This window comes from Gavialis gangeticus, unplaced genomic scaffold, assembly GCF_001723915.1.
Source record: "Gavialis gangeticus isolate Ggan-Ray unplaced genomic scaffold, GavGan_comp1, whole genome shotgun sequence".
In the NCBI taxonomy this organism is placed as follows: domain Eukaryota; kingdom Metazoa; phylum Chordata; order Crocodylia; family Gavialidae; genus Gavialis; species Gavialis gangeticus.
The window spans coordinates 30663582-30685022 of NW_017729026.1; the positions used below are offsets into that span (position 1 = coordinate 30663582).

The 21441-nt window shown below is 44.7% G+C and overlaps 1 protein-coding gene across 1 annotated transcript in view; it reads left to right on the plus strand.

Annotated features, from left to right (window-relative positions):
* The window catches only part of SCML4 (sex comb on midleg-like 4 (Drosophila)), a 104354-nt gene that overhangs the window by 34132 nt on the left and 48781 nt on the right, over nucleotides 1–21441 (plus strand). Inside the window, exons 3-4 of the mRNA XM_019520133.1 lie at nucleotides 3393–3593; nucleotides 6962–7156. Coding sequence (XP_019375678.1) covers nucleotides 3393–3593; nucleotides 6962–7156 — 396 coding nt within the window. The remainder of the gene's footprint in view (nucleotides 1–3392; nucleotides 3594–6961; nucleotides 7157–21441) is intronic.

Here is a 21441-nt window from a genome sequence, read left to right on the forward strand (position 1 = left end):
CCTAAGCAAGTGCTCCGGATTCTCAGCCAGCTGGCACTGGTGTCTAGGTTAAAGTTGGCTCAGGCAGCTCTCCATGCACTGTGTTCTTATCACCCATTTGGAATGTAGACAGGGATTAAGTAATTTTTATGATTAAGAATGGGATGCTGGACTGACCAAACCTTGCTTAATGCCAGCAAAGTGTATCCCAGCAGCAGGTTCAAGCAAACACAAACATGAACTAAAGATGTTGAGTCTCCTGATACCATCCTATTTTGTGTTAATCACTCCACAGGCTGGCAGTTTTCTATAGTCCAAGCACCCTGCTTGCATTTTTAGTTCTGTCATCTCTGGGGTTGTATGGCATTTTGGAGATGTATGTAATATGAAGTATTATTGCTTTTATATTCATATTTACCCAGGATGTATTGCTTGAGTCCTTTTTTGTTGTTCAGTATGAGGGGCTATGTCATAACACAGTGCACTGTGACATTAGCCCTGGATTTCCATTATGTGCTGTAAAGTATACATTATTTCCAATGTTACCAGGCTGTCATTGTGTCTTCCACTCTGTTTGATATTTTTTGTCACATATCTGATTTCTGTCAGAGGATAATGTTATATTATCCAGGAGATGACAGCTCCAGCACATTCAGCCAGCTATTATAATATGTCTTACTTTAGATTTACTGTGGCTTTGTTTTCAGTCACTCTTCTTCACCACAGCCACAGCTCTAGCTGCTTTGAAATGGAGCAAGCCTTAACTATGTTTAAACAAGGCTCTTGCTGGCCTGTTGTTAAAAAGGATTCTTTGGTCTGTTCAGATGGGGCCCAATTAGGGTATAAACCACTTCATACAAAGGTGTGCTAGAACGTTTCAGTGTGCTACTGCTTAGACTCTGAGGCTTGCCACGGTTCTAGTCCCAGCAGTGCCTTCTGTTGGGGAGTTAACCACAGGATCATAGGTGACACATAGGGGGAATACAGGGGGAGGGGCATGTGCCCCCCCCGAAAGCAAGTTGGTAGGGGGGCATGGACAGTGCTTGCACCTCCCCTAAAATTGGCTCCACCGCCACTGTACCACATACAAAAGTGCCAGCACTTCTGCTGCTGCCATGATGCTGGCACACTCAGAGACTGCCCCCACCCCTGATTGCCAGCTGGCCGCTGGTGGACTCCCACCCCAGTCATGTTTTGCTTGTGCCCCCCACCAGACATGGGAGGCACCAGTCGCCCATGCACAGGATTATTGTTTTATGCTTTTATAAATCAAATGGTTACAGTATAAAGTAAAAAACTGTTTGCCCTTCTCTGAGGCCCTAGGAGCAAAGCAGTAGCCTAGCAGCTGAGCGTGGGGATGGAGCCATTCTGCACCTTTCCCAGCTCTAGATAGTTTTGTCACTTGGGGGACAGCAGTCAGCAGTTCACTTCGCCTCCAAAGCATCTTGCAGGATAGATACACATGCATAAGATTCAAGGGTTTAGTTCAGGGGTGTCCAACCTTTTTGAATGTGGGGCCAGATCATGAACTTTTTATCAACCAGTGGGCCGGTGATCCATATTCAAACACCCTCTGTCCTGGGCCAGAGAGACCCTGCCTGTGGAGCCCTACCACACCTGCCTGTTACTGCAAGGTTCACGGTAGCTGCTGGTGGGCAGGGGCAGGAGGGACCCATTCTGCATCCAGCCAGCTATTGTCCCAGAGACTGAAAGGGAGAAATAAATAGCTCCACATCCCCATGCCCCAAGCAGCACAGCCCCACAAGCCGGCGCTGCCCAAGGGGGGCCGGAGCGAGGCGGCCGCTGCACTGCAGTCCCTCACCCGCCCACCCACATGGCCCCACTCACCATGGTGCCCAGCTGCCCACACACGCAGCCCCAGTGGCCTCAGCGCTGCGAGCCCAGAGCACGGGGTCCGGCAGATACCGGCTCCCACCGCCTCGTCCCGCAGAGGTTACGCCAGGACCCCGCCTGCTGAGGCCCCCCTGGGGCTGCCCTACTGACTGCCTGTGCCAGGCACCGCGCCCCATTCCCACCCCATGGCCACCTAGCCCAGCAAGTCCCAGGAGGCGGGTGGGACACTGGGGGCAAGGGGCCGAGCCAGAGAGAAGTAAAAGCAAGCGTTGTCCCCACCTCGTCCCATCAGGCGCGGCTGGGGCAGCCCCATGCCACGCAGCCCTCAGGGCGGCGGCGCTGGGAACCGGCTCACGTGACGAGCCTGGCCCCACAGGGGTGAGCAGCTCCCCTCCCCTCCCCCACCACCCTGTCCCGAGCGAGGGAACTCGGGCCTCAGAAAATGGCTTGGCAGGCTGCGGGATATATGTTGGACAAGCCTGGTTTAGTCATTTCCCCAGTTCGCCCACAAATCTCCCTTCCAAGCCTGCCTTTCTTCAGTTTGTGTCCAATGGCCCATGGAGGTATACAGAACCCCACTGCTGGGAAGGACTTATTGGCTTGCTGTTACCCCCCAAAATTCCTCCCACAGTTGTACTGCAGGTCTCAAAAGAAACACAATTCCTTACAGTTGGGCCTTCTGGACTTCTCTGAATTGTGTCCAACTTGAGAAATTTTTTAATGGTGATATGTGAGACCATTTATATAACTGACAGGGGAAGCATGTGGGAAGTCTGATAGTAAGGGGCCTCAAAAGTCCCCTGCAGGTCCTTATGTGTTGGCCCAGATATAGAACTGAGCACAGCAAAGAACGTTAACATGCACATGACACAATAGTTCCCAAAATAAGATGCAACATGCAAGGTAGAATTTAGACACAGAGGGAAAAAGACATCGTGAAGGCCACAATCTCAGGCATCACAGTACGGCATATATATTCACTCTGGAAATCACAACTACACTAGAGCCTGAGAAATTGGGACCAATGATGACTCAGACTTTCGTACGGCACCTCAACACAACTCCATTGTGTGATTGGAATGAGGAACAGCTTCAAAACATTTCATTTACAACATCAGTTTCAAACCAGCCTAAAATTATAGCTTTAAATATATAGAAATATTGGATTACAATTTAATACTATTAATGATAAATGTCATCCAGTATCCCCTTATTTTTATTTTCATTATATATTCTATGCTATGGTAGATTGCAAGAGAGTATGATATGTTCTGGTCATATATAGAAATTGTCAATAGATTATTTAATTGCATGTAGTTTTCCTCACATAGTGAAATGTATATAGGGCAAAATCTAGCTTGCTTTATTCAGGTAATGGGAATGTCAGTAGGAGTAAGGCACACAGAATTTGGCCTCATTAGGCACTTTTGTCTCTGCACATCATGAATTTTCACAAATGAAAGAGCACTTAAAATATCATGAAACATACAAGCCCAGGGCTGGTTGTGATGACTTCAAAGATTTTTTGTAACAACTGTGTCTTGATTTTGTGCCTGCAGTTTGCATCTACGTCAACAAACAGGCGAACATGGGGCCATACCTTGACAGAAAAAAGGTGCGACAGCTTCCAGATCACTTTGGGCCTGAAAGACCTTCCATGGTCCTACAGCAAGTAGTTCAGGCCTGCATTGACTCCTCACTTCAGCAAAAGACCGTCTTCTCACTTGTCAAGCAGGGCTATGGAGCTGAAATGGTGTCAGGTAAAACTCATTTGAGTCCCGTTTCTCTTTTTGGGGTTTTTTGTTGTTCTCCCGCCCTGGCGGGGGGTCGGGCTAGAAGATCTACTAGGTCCCTTCCGACCCTTAATCTATGAATTAAAGAAAGGTTTTGCGATAAATCCAGAAGTGCTCTAAATCTTAACCCGTCCTTCAAACCTGAAGGTTGTACCAGAATTATTCAGATCACTGAGCCAGGGACCAATTGTTACATCATTCACACCCTTTTAAGTTAAGAGTAACTCTGTTGAAGTTGAAGGAATTGCACTGGTATGAAATTAGAATTGGGCCCCAGGAGTCCAGTATATTGAGAGAGGCTGTTGTTAGTCAGAATGCCTTAATGGATTACACAGCCAAGTGCCTGTTACTGGCAGTCATCATGTACTCTGATATGTGCCTTGTTTACAGCAGCAAACCATCTAGTAAAAATCAAATATCATTAAAAGCATTTTCTGCCTCACGTTTTAAATGAGTGTTCCTTTGTTTTCTCACTCCCCCACCTTTTTCAAAGTTAGCTTTGTATTAAAAGATGGGAAAGGAAACAGCAGAAAACATTAACACAAATGTTAATGTGGGCCGTTTTAAGTTTAAGAGAACAATGATATGTGCCATTACCAACTAGCTTAAAATGGAAGTTATATGTGTGGGCCAAATGCTACTTGTTGACTTTAGCAGTATGTTAGTGTCCTGTATGTAACAGAGCAGCTCTCTTGGCTACACCCATAGAAACCCACTGAAAATAATGGGATTGTCTGGGAAAGATTTTTAACTTCAAGTCTTGGGCAGCTGGAACCAAGATTACTGTGGTGGCTCCCACAAAGTAAACCTGGATAACTTTTTATAAAGCAGGACAGTTTTGTTTTATGAAATGATTTTAGCACAAGGGCATACTATGGAATCAATAATTTTCAAATGAGCTTATGAGGATGAATGGGATGTAAGCAGACAGTGAGATGCAAACTGTCCATGGACCAATCAGACGAGCCCTACAGGGATCAAATTAGCTTTTGCAATGTCACTGGGACCCCTTGCATTGTGGGACCCAGAGTTTTGCCCTTCCTTTTCTTTCCTTTTGGGGCATTCTAGTTTCATTTATGACTTCCTTGAGCAAGGCATCAGACATACTCAGAAAACTATTCTGTTTCATTCCTGAAGACATGCAAATCTGTTCTAACCAATGCAGAGTAGCATGAGGTTTCATGCCCATGTAGTCTTCTCTCGATGAATACATATAGTTTACATTAATGTTGGGAGAGAACTAGAAGCTCTGATGGTTAACATTTTTTTTTCTAATTTTTAGCCTTAATTTGTTTTTGGCCAAATTATTCATATTTCTTCTTGTGCCAACATTGTTCTTTAGCTTAAAGAGCTCTTTTGTGTTTTTAACCTCAAAGTATTTCTTCAGAACAACCACATTCCCTCAGTCTTCACTTCGTTAGGCTAAACAAGCTAAGCTCTTTTAGTCTCCCTTGGAAGTTAGGTTTTCTGTTCTGTTGATTACACCAGTAGCCCTTTTCTGCACTCATTCCAGAATTGCACATTGACTTCTAGATCAGGGCCTTGTACAATGGCATTCATTAGTCTCTGTTTCTACTGGAAATACTTTGCCTGATACATCCATATCATAAATATGACTCACAAGTATCCCATGATTGACTAATATACCCAAGTCTGGGTATGTCTACACAAGACGCTTTACTGTGTGGTAGGCTTATCTATTGCACAGTAAAGCATCACTGTCTACACATGTGCATATTTACTGTGCAGTAAATTAGGCTACTGTGCAGTTAGTTACTATCCATAAATACAGGTAGTAAACAGGTAGTAGCACATGTGTAGATGCTGACTGAGAGCAAATTTGTGACCACAGAGGCCACAGGGGATGGGGAACTTACCTGGAACTGCTCAGCTCCCAGCTCCCCTCAGGACCTGGGAGATGAACAGTGCCAGGGTGCGGTAGCTCTCTGCCCTCCCAGCCCATACTGGTGCTGCTCAGCTCCCGGTTCCCCACAGGAGCTGGAAGCCAAGCAGCACTGGGATTTGGGAGCTCTCTGTTTCCCCGCCCAGCACAGGGGTGGCCGGGAACTATCCCATTCTGGGGAAGATCCCAGCCAGCTCTGGGCTGGGCAGAAATTTTCCCTCATGGCCCAGGGCTGAATGGGACCTGCCCCTGTGCATGGCACAGCCCAGAGCTGGCTGGGACCTGCACCAGGATGAGACAGTTCCCAGCCAGCCCCAGGCTGTATTGGGAAGCCTCTTTAGGCACAGGGCTTGTCCTCATGTGCACAGGGTGAGAGGTCTGCAGCAGCAGTTGTCTCCCAGCCCTGTGTGCATCAGGACCCCTCCCAATGCAGCTGGCAGAGCTCTCCTGGCCCTGTGAGCATCAGGACCAGCCCCATGCTCCCTGCCAGCCCCTAGGCTAGCACCCAGGGGGAACCTGGAGCTCCTCTTGGCTGCTGCAGGGAGGTAGGGCAAGGTGGGAGCAGCCCTGTACCAGGCTGCTACTATTGGGAGCAAATCTGCTCCTGGTTAGGCTTACTGCACAGTACTTTTACAAGTATACCCCTGTTGCAGTTATCCTATTTGCTGCCATTATTCTTTCCTTCAAAATTGTTCTAATAGCCCTGTTTTATACTGAGATTAGAGTTATAGGGTCTGCTATTATCTGGGTTGTGTTTTCCCCTTCTTAAATATAGGTCTTATGTTGACTATCCTCTAGTCCAGTGATTCTCAACCAGGGTGATGTGGTACCCTGGGGTGCCATGGAATCTGTTTAATGGTGCTTTGAGGTGCCATGCAATATTAGCACTGCTAGGCGTGCAAGATAAATCCAGAGATTTCAAAAAGGTATCAATAGGGTCAAAAACATTTTGACCTACTGGTATCTGAGTTCTTTGCAACAGAAAAATTGCTCTGTTATTTTTTTCCTAGTCAAACAATGAGTGAAAGTTCATAGCTGGGGTGCCTTGAGAATAATAAGGAGTGCCTTGACTGTAAAAAGTGTGAGAACTACTGCTGTAGTTTAGTTTAGTTTAGTTTAGTTTAGTTTAGTTTAGTTTAGTTTAGTGCATCCTCAGTTTGGTAAATTTGTTATAAATTCTTGCTACTAAACTTGCAGTGTCATTTGCCAAGTTTTCTGTGTTCTGACATAAAGAGGATCCGCTTCACCTGACTGGAGCTTCTTCAGCTCTTTGGGTTTTGCTTTAACCTCACATGTTGTTATTGTATAAAATATCTTAAGCAGCAGCCATGAACATTGCACAGTATTATTTTCCTACTCTACAAAGTCATCTCAGACCAGTTTGCTCCTGTGCATTTGTGTGCTCATTGAATTGCTCTTTCTTACTTTTCAGTTTCTGCCTCTTTTGATGGAAAGCAGCATCTCCTGAGCCTGCCAGTTGTGAACAGCATTGGGTATGTCCTGCGCTTCCTCAAAAAACTCTGCCGCAGCCTATTGTGTGAGAATCTCTTCAGCAATCAGTCTTTCGCACAATACAGCAGCACTTCTGAACATCCAAAGGAGTATGAGAGTAGAAGGATGGAGTCAGGTAGGTTTGGATTTAACTGCTGCCAAAGATTTCACAAGGGGCCAATGAACATGACTCTATATAATTTAGGTTTGATTCGGGACTGTTCCAGAAAAGTCATAAGAGTCAGCAAATGAGTTTAATTCTAATATGCCCATTTACCTATGAGGTCTATCAGGGATGGATAAAAGGTAGGCTGATGGACAGCAGGAACCACTATTATTCTATATTAAGTACTTACTTTTTAACCTTATTTTTAAAACAATGCCACCAGTGACTTGTGTTTCCTGAGTCTGTTCATACTGATCTTCCCCAGAAGCACAGTGCGGGAAAAATGTACCCTGGGCAGTCTCCCCCAGCCTCCTCCCCCCTCCTCACCTCCCTCCCTTGAAGAGCAGCAAGCAGCATCCAGTGCAAGGAGTTCTGGGACCCTTAGTTCTCTAGAGTGGCAGTGCAGTTTACTGCTGCTGGGGACTTTCACCCCATTTTTTGCCACCATGTCCAGAGGGAGGAAAATTGATGAACATAGGGCACAACATAGAGCAGTTCTCCCTTCAGCAGCAGTGAACTCCACTACTGGTCTGCATAATTCCCAGAAAGTCTCATGCTTTGTTACATACATTGCCTGCCCCAGGTCCTTTCTGCAGCCAAGCAAGTAGCAGGCAGGCAGTAGCCCTGGGGTCAAATGCCCTGTCCTTGTCTTTCTGGTGCTCCTCCTACTAAGCAGCACCCAGGGCATATGCCCTGCTTGCCCACCCAGTTTGCTACTAGTTTTCCCTCACCCATTACCACTTACTGGTCTTGTTGCTTCTTGTCATCAGTTAAATGTCTGACTCTTTGGGTAGTGACCGTGTTTGACTGTGTTCGTAAATAGCGACTGGTAGATGGAGCCCTGATTGTGGCTTGTGCCTCTAGGGGTTACCACAATGGAAATAAATATTACATGTGAATATGTACTGATGGTTTTTTTTTCATGCACTTTCTTGTCTTCTGCTTGATCCATACAACGTGGCATACCCACCACCGCATAACAGAAGAAGCAGGGCTACACTATTACTTGTAGGAGTGCAAAGGATATCTGATGTGGACATAAATTCATTAGGATGTTCTGGATCCATAATTCCCATTGAGCCCCACTTCACAGATAGTAGTAATGATAGTGGGTATAGTATAGACAGGGCCTAGCTGACTGCTGTACAGTGTAACCTAGCTCTGGTACTGCCCCTAGGAGGCACAGGTCCTAATGATGTCAAGTCAAAAATGAAATCCTTAGCTCATTTGTGTCAGTGGGAGTTCTTACATGGGCTTAAAGCTGAAGGGGGCTAGAGTTTTACCAGTGTATCACAATATGGTTATGATTAAAGTTACTTCTTGTTTGAGAATACAAGCTTTACACCTCCCTCTGGAACCAAATGTGGGATATCCATTCCTTAAGTAGTAGATGACTTTCATAAGGCCAGGAAAGAAAGTTATTCTATACATGACTTGTGATAGCTTTTACACAATCCAGGTTCCTATCTAGTGTAAATCCAAAGTGACACTGTTAACTTGAATAGACTCATTTTGGATTACGTAGCAGTAGGCAGTGGATATGTTTGCATCCCTTTTAAATATTACTGCTTCTTTACATGGCAAAATAGCCCATAAACACCATGAAGCTGAAGCTATCCTGCTTCTGGTACCTGAGCTAATGCATTTACAGCTAGCTTAGGTACCCCTACAATACAATATAGTTTGCAGAGATCAGAATTTCAATTTTGGATCTCCCAGGGAACATAAATTAAGTCAGATTTGCAGTGGTTTTAAATGTTTTGTGTTGTTTTGTTATCTGTCAAGAAATAACAGCATGATCAGGGCTGTAAAAGATGGCAGGGATTCTGTGCCAAATGCTTTAATCTCTGAACCAGACAGAGTTCAAACAGAACGCCCAGTGGAAGCCAAAGATTCAAGGAGCACAGGTTCAGTATGCGCATGTACCTGTTATACCTGATGGTTGCTAGCTTTGCAGATGCAGTGTTATGGGAAGATTTGAAAAAAAGAAGGGTAGTTAATATGTGTTCAAGGAAAGAATGGGAATTTTATTTGTAAGCATCAACCTACAAGAAGGTACAAAAGCAAGGCCTTGAACCTGTAGTTCTTTAAGTATCTCACCTTGCTTAAAATTATTTCACCTGATTTTCATTAAGAAGCACATCGGTGCAATGGATGAGTATTTTTTCATTATTACGTGTATACAATCCCCATTGCATTAATACTTTATGGCCTACCATTATGAGTTTTTAATCACTTGTTTACCCGGAAGGACCTCCCCCTGTGTGCTTTATGTGCCAAGACAAGTGGGGACACTCCAGGAAAACCAAACAAAGCAACCACCTCCTCCTAAAGCCACATATTATGAAGCAAGAGAAATAGGATACTAAGTTTTAAAACTGTCTTTTTTAACATATAGTAGGGCATTTGTGGCAACCTCAGTGTATCTGTAAGACCTAGAGATACACAAAGCTCTTAGTTCAAAGGCAATATCTTTTATTAGACCAACTAAATAGCAGCAAGAACAACAAAAGGGGGAAAAAAAAACACCCCACAAACTTTCAGGCACATACACCCTTCATCAGGCTGAGGAGAATTCAAAGATTGTAAGAGTCCTCCAAGGCATAAAATAAGCTTCATTTTACACAAGGGGAGATAGAAGCTGGAAGCATATTCCCCTGGGAATACGAGTCTCCTTGGGTGAGTGTTACTCTGTAATGTGCAGATTAGGCAGTCTTCTTCCCTGGAGGTGTCTGATGTCAGAGGCAGCCAACAATGTGAAAAAAGAAGTCCTCTCTTCTTTAGCAACGAATTTTATTTTTTATAAATGGCCAAAATAAATATCTTACATGTTTCAGGGATCTATTCTCTAGCTGTGTTAGTCTGAGGAAAAAGAGATACACAGCCAGTGTTATAAAGTCTCTTATGCTGTCCTCTGTGACACCACATCAGTGACCAAAGCAAGGACAGGATCTGGGGCACCAGCTTAGGATTCCTTGTGCCACATTCAAATCAGATGCACATGGTGCAGCCCTCATGAGAAGTGTCGGGGCCCAACTGTGAGGTGGTATAAATAGTGCTAAAAGATGGAGGCTGGTCAGAAAGCAAGTGTGGGCAGGATAAGGTAGAGCATAGCCTGCAGTGATTCACTGGGTGTGCAAAATGAGTGCAGTGTATACAACAAAAAGGTGAAGTGGGAGAAGCAACCAGAAGAAAGACTGAAGACACAATGATGAGAGGAAGGCAGGTGGAAAGTCCTGGGGTGCCCCGTGTGCCTGGATGATGATAATGATAAGTGCTATAAAAATAATCATTTACAGAAGTAGTAAAAGGGCTGAGCCAAGCTACAACTAAGCAAAAATAGTGAGGTGCCTTTTATTTAGAAACTTAATTGTTGAGAAATTTGTCCTGTCCCTTTACAAATCTCTTATGTTATAAAAGGTTGACAAAAAACTTTTTGATCATAAATGCCAGCCCTTGAAGGGTTTTTTGCCACTTTCCCCTTGAATTTGCATTGGCCTTAGTGCTCAACTGGCAGTCAATGAGGAGTGTCACTTTTGAAGCGGGCTGCATATTCTTCCTATTGAGTAGATCATGATGCTGTTCTGAGCAAGTTGCCCCAGAAAGGGGTGGGGGGGGGAGAAATCCTTTCATAAGGGTGACAGAAATAAAAGCGAGACAGAAACTTGTCCAACAGAACTGGGTATCAGTTACGGACATGAGGTACAGTAGAATCAGCCTGTCACAGTATGTTAAAAGCCAGCACAGAAAAGCCACCAAAACCCAAGTTCCAAACCTCCATTCATTCAAAATTATTCTCCCAATACCAGTATCAGTGTTAGTGAATACTGCAATGGGAATGATCTCATGATCTCTTATCGCTTCATGTTATGATCTTGTAACAGGACCATACCCCAGAAGTCACTGTGATGCCTCCTGGCCAAGAAGTTCCCACCCAATTCTGTGTCTGTGCTATCCTCCCTTTGCTTTTACCTGCTACGCCTTGGTGTTCTTAGTATTTGGAAAGGGAGGCTGCCCCAAGGCCAAGGCTTACTTTAAGGCCCATCTCCTGGCCAGTGGATCCCTCTTGGATCCTACTGATTCTAATCTATCCCTATGCCAGGTGGGCCCTCATGGCTCACACATGCCCCTTAGGACACCAGATGTCTTATGAGTTGTACATGGCCTCCAACCTCCCTTACAGCCATGTCTATGTCTCACAGGTGTTACCAGTCACTCAATGAGTAATCAGACCCAATCACTGCTCCAGTCCATTCAGGCCTCTTTGCCTTCTCTCATTCACTGCCCTCCCCCCTCTTCCCTCTCCCCCACCAGGACTCAGGCTTCTATGTCTTCATCAGCTTCTGCCCCTCCTGGGCTATGGACCCCTGACCCTAGTTCTCACTCCTTGATCTGTGGGGTCCCTGGCCCTATTTCTTCTTACCTCCTTTAGGCTATTGCTCCCTGGCCCCAGTTCTTGCCTCTCACCAGCCGCAGTTCTGCCTCTCTGGACTATGGGCCTGGCCTTGACCTCACTCAGGCTGCAGTTTCATCCCTGATGGGCACTGTAACCCACTGTCTGTCTCTCACTTCTTTAGTCTTATTCTCCCTGGTAGGAGCCTTTTCTGTGCCTTGGGCCCCAGCCCTTGGCAGGGTTCCCCAAAACAGTCATGTGACACTCTGGCTTTACTAGGACCTGCTAACTTCCCCTATCAGTCCCATTCAGCCCTCCAATTATAACTGTAATCAAAGTACAAGCACACTGGCTACCACACAGATTGTAAGCTTACTGGCTATATAAAGAACTATAAGCCTTTAATCCCTTATTTGTAGAAGATAGCTCCCAGGAAGTCTCTCAGCTATGGTTCCTTAAGTGCAGAGCTCCTTCTCTGGATAGTTTGCAGTGGTCAAGGGAAGCATCCCCAACCAGTCACACCTGTAGCACCCTTTCATAGCAGAGTCCATTCTCTGACTACCAGCAGGGCTGGACTGACTCCTAGATCAAGCCCTGGGCTTTTATACTCCCTAAGCTCTCCTGCTACAGGTCAGGTGAGTCCCCACCACCTTCAGGGACTGCTCATCACAATCTGCCATCCAGCTTCCAAGGGAGCTTACAATTACTGCTACCACTGCTTCCTTGTTACCCATCCAGGTTCTGCCTGTTGTCTTATTGCAGCAGAGCTACCTCTGCACTAGGCACTCCTAGCCTTTGGCCTCTAATTGCCTGTTTTCACAGCTCATTCTGAGCAACATTCCCTTGACTGGCTGCAGGTGGTCCCTTTCTCTGTAATGTGCAGCTCTACCTAGGGAACAGTGCTCCCTGGTTGCCTACTGTTTTGCAGCTGACCTTTATGCTGCTGCCTGGCCTCTGTCTGCCACAAGCTTTCCTTTAAAGTAACAGCAACATTAATCTCCCTGTTACAGATCTATTAGACCTTTGGGCATAGTTGGTGCATCATCACTCTGTCACTGACATGATTTTCCTTTAATATTTAAAGTGCATTTAATGCTTATGTAAGAGGCCTGGGGAACAGAGATAGAAAGTGAAAGTCTAGCATTAGCTACTGAACTGATGGTATAGTGACAGAGTGCAGTTTATGGCAGTTGTCTGCCCATGACCCTCCTTCTGACCTAGAAATAGAAACATAAGTGCTGAAAATCTCCTTACATATTCAGTCCTTAGGCTCTAAACTTGATCTGTCCCTAATGTGAGCAAGTGAGATGCTGGCTTTTGTGTTGTGAAGTATCTGCTTTACAGGAGCAGGACTTGGAACAGCCTTCCAATTTCACAGGAGCTGCTGAAGAGACATCAGGTGGTAACAAATCTATTTCACTTATGTCTTAGTTTGGATTGAAATGAGTGAGCTTAGAGTGAAAGGCTCCCCCTTGAACTACCTTACTTCATCTGAAGTCGCATTATTTTGAGTGCTTACCAGGTGACACAAGAATCTGAGAGAGCATAGTGCCATTATACATCAACCTATCGCTGTTAGTATGAAATGGATAATATCAGTTTCACATGAATCACTTGGAGTGAACCTCACAAGAAGCATTATTCCCTTACCTTCCCCTCCACTACAGCATCCACACAGTGGATATAAATGGTATGGCAATGAAGCCGCCATATTTTAATCCCGTATTATAGAAATGATTTGAGTATAAAATGTAGTTTTGCTTCTTGTACCTTTTGCCTTAGAGAATTTGGACAATTTTTATTTTGTCTTTAAACAGGTGGCACCAGGGTTGGGGGCTGTTTTATTTAGTGCAACCCTGGTTTCAGATGTGTGAGCAATGAGTCAGACTCTACCTTCCTAAAGCACTCTGAACTGCTGCTCACTCCTCTGCTGGGCCTGCTGACCCAGTACTACTCAATATAAGTAAACGTAGCAGAATATAAACCAGATACATTTTCCATCACTGAAAATATTCCCCAGTAGTAAATCAGGCCTTGTACCATATGAAACGTAGAAAATACGAAGAGCCATTGAAGTAGTTATCGGGCATATGGAATGCACAAAACACTAAACTGCTACAACACTGTTATAAGTGAGAACAAGGCCTCTTCTGTGAAACTGCAATGCATCCATCCCTTCTACCCATCTGCTGCAAGTAGTATCCTGAGATCTTTGTACCAACAGGATTTTGGATAAACTGGGTAGTTGATGAAACCTAGGCCCTTCTTTTCACATCTGTAAAAGAGCCAGCGAGCCACGTGCTACTCCCATTTATACCAACAGTAGTTTTCAATAACATCATTGATGTCAATGGAAAAACTCCAGATTTACAATAGTGAGCAGGGCTTGACCCATTGAATGTATATAACAACATATTCTATTAGCCCTCTTTTGTCTTGCCTTTGGCTAACTGCTAACCTTTCCATCTGTGCTAATTTAGGCAGTAGTGTCAGTATGGAAGCCTCCTCTGTTATATGCAGTAGAATAGAGTCAAATCTCCTCCATGTACATGCTGGAGAGTACTGCTCCATCTTCCCCTGGCTTAGTAATAATAACAATGATTTGCTCCCAGTGCAGAGAGGTTACGCTAGGCCCTCTGGACCTGGGTGACTTTCGCATAGAGGATGTGGTTCCCATAATAAAATCCATAGGAAACCATGAAAAGTAGCCACATTCCTCACAGTGCCTGTTCTCCACCTTGGGATATAGATGTATGTTCTTTCACAATCATGTGCCTTTTCACCTCTGCTTGCCAAGAAACATAGCACATGTATTGACTTCAGTGCAATTATTCTTGATTTACACTGGCAGGAATGAGAAGAGAAGCAGGCATCGTGTCCAGTCATATTAATCCAGTTACACCATTTAGTAGTCACCTTTTAACCCTGCCCTCATGTATGTGACCTTACACAGTTATTCACCTATTCCCACAGTGAACTGCCAAATGCTAATGGCTACATAAAGGCCAGGTGGGATTTGTTGGATAAATGTGTATCTTTCTTTAAGCATTTGTAATTTGCAATAAAATTTTAAAAGTCTAAGAACTGCAAAACCATGTAGCTGAACATACAGCCAGCCTAAGTATTTATTTTCATCACTGCTCTCCTTCTCCTTTTTCCATAACATTTTCCTCATTGTATGCGTCTTGAACATACCCAAAATCTTAGCCATGTTACTGTATCTTCAGAGTTTCTGCACTTACGTATTTAAGGGCACATCCCATGGTAGCATCTGCTGAGACATTTTAGGATTGTTCCCCAGCTACAATAGCGTTTATTGCAAGAAAACTTGTCTGCTTTCTGAGAGAAATTGTAGGAAAGGTTTTGGAGACCCATCAAGACTCAAATGATTTTTGCCTGCGCTGTCACTCTGAGGTGGTGGGTTCTAGCCTGAGAGCCTGAGTAGAAGCCCAGGGCATTCGTACATGTGCCAATCAGACCCTAAAGTATACTCCAAGCTGGATAAACTAGCTTGAGCTGAAAGCACCTCCAAAACCAAATCAGAAGGATTTCTGTGAGGACGGCAGTGGGCTTAGGCTAAACCCCAGGTAAGAAATGGATTGACTTTGCAGAGAAGGCATACCCTTTGTTAAACTCAGTTGTTGCTTTAGGGTTTTGGACAGAGATTCTGGCTTCTTGGGTGCACAGAACCTGATACAACAGGGCACTGATCTTTTCTAGGGCACTAGTGAAATACAAATGATTAACAAACCTACGCCCCACAGCTGTACCACTCTATAGTCTGTTTCCACTGCTAAGTGAGTACAGGTCTACTGTAGGGAATGCCACTGATGATACAAAAGGTGTTGCTTTCTTCTCTGCATCATTAGGATTTCCCTAACTACCAGTGACAGGAACTTCAGTTTTAAGTCTCATCTAAAAGACGGCATGTCCAGAAAGAAAATACGTTTCAGTATTTTACAGAGGCCTAACTGGCCAGTACTGCACGCTGGGGATTGGCAGCTCCACAATGGAGCTAGGAGGCACCTCATGCTCCTGTCCTCCACCTTCCCCCTCAGTATCCTGTAGCTCTGCCTCCTCTTATCACTCCTGAGAATAGCTGGTTAAATGGTAAAAAAAGGAGATGATACCACAGCAGCCAACCCCCGCAGCAACCAAGCTCCAGCCCCTGCTTTTGCACTGTGCATTTCCACCACTGCTCTTCCCTCCCCACTGTTACTACTACACTACGTACTCCCCACTGTGAAGGGGGTGGGGGAGGGCTGTGAAGGGGAATCTGAACAGCGAACCCTACAGCCTTGTTCATCCCCAGGCCTGGCTGGACTTATTATTTTGGGCCTGTCCCTGTAGATTAGAGATTTAAGCTATGTAGACTGTTTCCCTTTCCTGTGTTGTGGCCCCTACGTCCAGCCCCTAGTACAGGGGTCAGCAACTCCCCGCATGCATGCATACCAGAGTGTGGCACACAAAGGCATTTTGCTTGGCACGCATGCCGGAGCAGGAGGGAGGCAGGGGGGATGACACAGCGGGGAAGGGGCTGAGGCTACACAGCCACAACAAGGATTGGACCTTTGCAGCTCTCCTGCCATCCACCTGAAGGTGTGTGCGCCAGCAATGAGCTGGGCCCGGGCTCTGTGGATCCCAGTACAGCTGCTTGCAGCCTCCCCACTTCCTACTGCAAGCAGCCTAGGCTCCACTGCAGGTGTCAGGGGCCTGCTCACAGCCCAAGGTAGCTGGGGCAGGTGGCAGGAAAGCTGCAAACAACTGTACTGGGTTCTGCAGAGCCCCGGCCCAGCTCATTGCTGGCAGTTGGTACACACATGCCTCCAGGTGGATAGTGGGGAAGTACCAGGGCTGCACTACCGCACCAAAGATCAGGCCCCCTCACAGCTCCCCCACCATCCATCCCTGGCATGCCAATATCGTACAAGTCAAGGTTGGTGTGTTTTTGGCACTCTGACCAAAAACATTGCTGACCCCTGCCCTGGCAGATTCACTGCTTCCCTGCGAAAGCATTTCTCTGGGGTTCCTAAGGAGGGGAAAAGATAGCTTCCATGTGTGTAAACATACTGTGATGGAAAAAATGCTCTAGGAATGCTAAGTAGTAGTCTGACCCAGTAGACAGGATGTCAGACTGGGAGTCAGGAGACAGGGTTCTGTTACAGGTTGGGCCATGAAACTGCTGTATGATGAAGGGCAAGTCACATTGCCTCTCTGTACCCCTCTTTTATCATATTTCAAATGAGGATAATGATTCTTGCCTTCTTTGGAAAAGCACTATGGCACAAGGGATGAAAAGCAGTGTAGAAAAGCTAAGTATTATTATCATCCAAATTTATGATCAAAGTGACACAAGAAATACTGAAGAAGCAGCAGTTCAGGAATCTCAAATCCTCAAAGGGCAAGAAAAATACTGTGTTTTCTCTCTTCACTACTGTAGTTTGATTAATCTTGTTGTGTACTAGGAACAAAGCTCCTGGCTTTGGAGTGCACTCCAAATAAATGGCTTTTATGGTTATCAATAGCCTCAGCTTTCTTCAGCATTTAATTACCTGCAACGGCCATTTATTGCCTCATATATTCTTTCACTATGAGCGTTATCTCTTAAACAATAAATAAAATATTAAGGCCACACTTAAAGAAGGAACGGAGGCATTGTGCAAGTCACCCAACCACAAAAAGTCTAATGTAAAGCATTTATCTGATGTTGGGGCATTGACTGCAGTGCTCAAACTGGGGTGGGGTGGAGGAACAGAGAGTGACTATGTTTGCAGGTTTTTCTCTCTTTTCTCACCAGCAGCAATGAGGTATGGAAGCATTCAACTACCCCCTACATCCTACCCAAACAGCAATGGACTCTAGTTATATGAAGGGGATGTTATGTGCCTTTAATGTCATTTGTAATTCTTATATTAGAAATGGAATCTTTTTCACTGTATTGCTTTTCAGACAAAATACCTAAAGTGTTAACTGTGTGAAGAAATGGAAAAGGGGTTGCAAATGCTGCTTAAGTCACTTGCTCTTAGTTGTAGCCTTGTCATTCATAAATGCCAGAAAAGGAGAGGATGGTGTAGAGGAGTAGAAGTAGAACTAACATAAGGTGAAGATAAAAAAAAGAGAGAAAAGAGTCTTTGGAACAAGAGCTATTAAACTAAGGAATAGCCTTTCAGTGGAAGTAGTAGAATCCCCATCATCTGGGTTCTTCAACAAACACATGGACAGCACTAGGAAATATACAGGAGGGACCCAGTGCTGCTTTGTCTGGAAGAGGGCAAGGATCGTGGGGTAGGTTAAATTCATCACTGGCATAGTTTCACCAAATTCTGTAGAGTACTACCAAAGTTAGAGATATTTTTTAGATATAACTTTGGTCTCTAACATGTATTATTATATCAACACCTGGAATACGGTGTCCAATTTTGGGCACCACGCTTCAAGACAGATAAATGGAAAGAGTGCAGCAGAGCAAGAAAAATGATTAGAGGTCTAGGAAACATGACTTTCAGGAAAAGACTGAAAGAACCAAATTTTTAGTCTGAACCAGAGACGAACAAAGGAGGGATTTGATAGCAGTCTTCAACTACATGAAGGGTGACTATACAGAGAATAGTGATAGCCTATTCTCTGTGTCTGCAGGAGATAGGACAAAAAGTGCCATTCTTTAATTACAACAAAGGAGATTTAGGTTGGATATTAGAAAGAATTCTTTAACTTTGAGGGTGGCTAAACACTGGAGCAGATTACCTAGAGAGATAGTGGAATTCCTACCCTTTAAAATGTTGAACAGCAGGTTAAACATTTAGGATGATTTAAACAGGAATGATCCTACCTTGAGAAGGTGAGGTGGACTAGATGACATCCTGCAGTCACTTCCAGCCTCTTTTTTTCTCTGTATTTCTATGTGGAAACATGACATATGTCTTATGATACAAGGACTCAACCGATGACTGAATACAGTTTTTGTTTTCCAGAGAAATTTAAAATAATGAAGCTCACAAGCCCCAAGAAATAGATCTGCTCCAAATACAGTTCCATTGCTTGCTTGTGAACAGAAATCCCTTCATCAGTCAACCCAAGAAGAAATAGTTCTTCCCTTCTTCCCAGTTCACTCTGAATACAAAACATCCCTATTGAATAAGATTCCCTGCAAGTTGAAGATCTGAGCCTTGTTGATCTCTCTTCTTTTAAAGGGTGCCACTAAGAACAATTAAGGAGTGATGTGAGTTACTTTGATTAGTGAACCGACGCTGCTTTCAGAGTTACAGCTCAGAGTAACCTGGCCTTACTGCAAGACAATCTACAGCAGCAGAATTAGTGCTACTGATATTACCAGTGGCTACTGCAAAGATTAGGGCAAGGGAGACTAATATGAAATGAGGCTTTCAAAAGAAATCTAAAGAAAAATCTCCTTTCTGTAACGCATAATTCAAGTGCATCAACCAAGGAAATCATTAGAATAAATGCATAGAGTATGATGGATGAGATAGGATCCACTGTGGACAAAATGCCCCCAAGACTATCTTTTTTTATTCATGCCTTACATGTCTAGACATGTGGAATGAGTGGCGAAGTTCGCTAGAGTCCCAGTAAGATGTAGAAGTCCATGTTTGTCATCAAATTTATTTTAACTTGATAGGATTTGTAAAACATTGTTTTTATTAATCTTTTAGAAGACTTTAAATTAGTAATAAGTGCTTTCATTTTCAAATAATGGGTATGAAAGTTGAGTATGAATCTCCATTTGTAAAATAATGTGTAAAATATTTCATATTTATTTAAAGACATGATACAAAATGCCGTATTTCAAGCAGTCACATCACCAGATGTTCCGTGAATCCCACAGGCAATTGGCCACCATTTATCATCAAAAATATCATCAACTGAAGTGAAATTTACATTAGTCAGTAACTTACCAAATTCTTCCTAGTTAGATGGGTGGGTAGAAAAAACCCTCAAAACCTTTGTTCTTGTGTCAGTTTGTGCCATGCTGCTGAGGGTTATATCTGGGCTGCATGTACTGTGCTAATGCTGTTGCGATCCTATGCAAAATAGGCTATGAAATCAAATCAAGTTTTTTCCCTTGTTTGTGAATGGCAGGCGTACACACCCCCAGGCACACACATAACCATTATGTGAACTGGAAACTTATGAAACGTTGAAGAAATAACCAGTGCACAAGCCTCAGCGTGCCTTCTTGGGTGGGAGGCTTGATGGAAGGGCTCCTGAGGGCTGCGATGGAAGAGGCTAAAGTGGGCTGAGTTGTAGCTTGCAGTTTGTGTTGGGAACATTTTTGGGGGAGGCGGGTTAGTGTAAGCAGGCTTTGCTGTCAATAATTTTTGTAAATAGTTTTGTAAGCAGGACACCTACATGCCTTTTTCACCCAGGAGGAGGTGGAAGTCTGGGCCTGGCAGCTGGGCCGAGAGGCTCCGTGATTGTTTTCCTGTGACTTTGTTTCATTGCATTGGGTGAGTTTAGCTGTTTACTTGCAAGTGTGGCTGAAAAGAGTAAGGCTCTGAGAGAGCTGGAAGCGGTGTAAAAAGATAGGACAGAGAGCTGGAGAAAAGGTAGTCCCAAGGAGAACACACAGAAAGTCCCAGGGAGGACAGAAATTAATGAGAAAAAAATGGTCCAAAGGAGGACAGAGTGGAGCCCAAAGAAGAACAGAGGGAACCAGAGTGGTACAATAAAGACAGGTTGCTTTGGAACAGAGTCCACTGTGCTGTACAGGACCTCAGCACTCGGATACCCCTCCTCTTTATAGAAGAAAACATCCACTACCTGGGAGCTGACCAAACAGAAGGAGCTCTTGGGGGTGGGAGTGCTGCAGATCTCCAGGGAAGTGAGAAAAGGCAGGTCTCAACGCTAGAGACTTCCCCCTTGTGAAGCCGCACCAGGGATGGCCCCAGCAGGTTCTCTCAGGAAAGGAAGACCAGATAAGTCGTCTTCTTGGGGAGTTCCAAGGAAGAGCTGTCTCCTCTGCTCTCTCCCCCTGTCCCAAAAGGGGCACTGATGCCATGACAAGAGCATAAGGATGATGAAGAGCCAACGGAGAGTGAAAGAAGAGCGCACATCAAATGCATACTGGCCATCCAGAGAGAGGTGGAAGTCAATTGGCCCCTCTAATTCATCCATAAATGATGTAAACCAAAGGTAGGCAATCCCTGGCATGAGTGCCAGAGTGTGGCACACACAAGCATTCTGCTTGACAAACACGCCTCAGGGTGAATGGTGGGGAAGGGGCTGGGGCTGCACTGCCACAAGTATTGGGCCCCTTGCAGCTCCCCCACTATTTGCCCCTGGCATGCCAACGTCTTATAAGTCAAGGTTGTAGGGTGTTTTTGGCACGCTGCCCAAAAATGTTGCTGACCCTTGATGTGGCCCATGTATTTTAAGCCTCTTGCTCTCTGCAAATGCCCTATCTTCTCTTCCTTCGATATGTCTTTAGTATTAGTGGTGTGCTTTCAGGATGTTGTTGGTCTGACTCCTTGCATGGTTTTGGAGAACAGAGAGGATTTGTTTTCTTCCTGGGGACAAAATTGGCAGAGGTCTGTTGTTTCCTGTCAGTATCATGGAGGCACATTTATATGGCTAGATATTAGTAATGTGTATGACTTGAAAATTGTTGACTCTCTGTTGAAAACTGTAGCTGGTATCTAGTACAGGTAAAGACCCAAAGGTTCAGCTCATAGAAGTAAGGAAAGCAGGGATGCTTCTGATGAACCTTGTGCTGATGGGAGAAGGGAAGACTTGCAGTCTTTGCAGATCACATTTCCCCTTTTCATAGAATCATACAAGTAGGGTTGGAAGGGACCTTGTAGATCTGCAAGTCCAACCCCCTGCCTGGGCAGGAGAAAAACTGGGC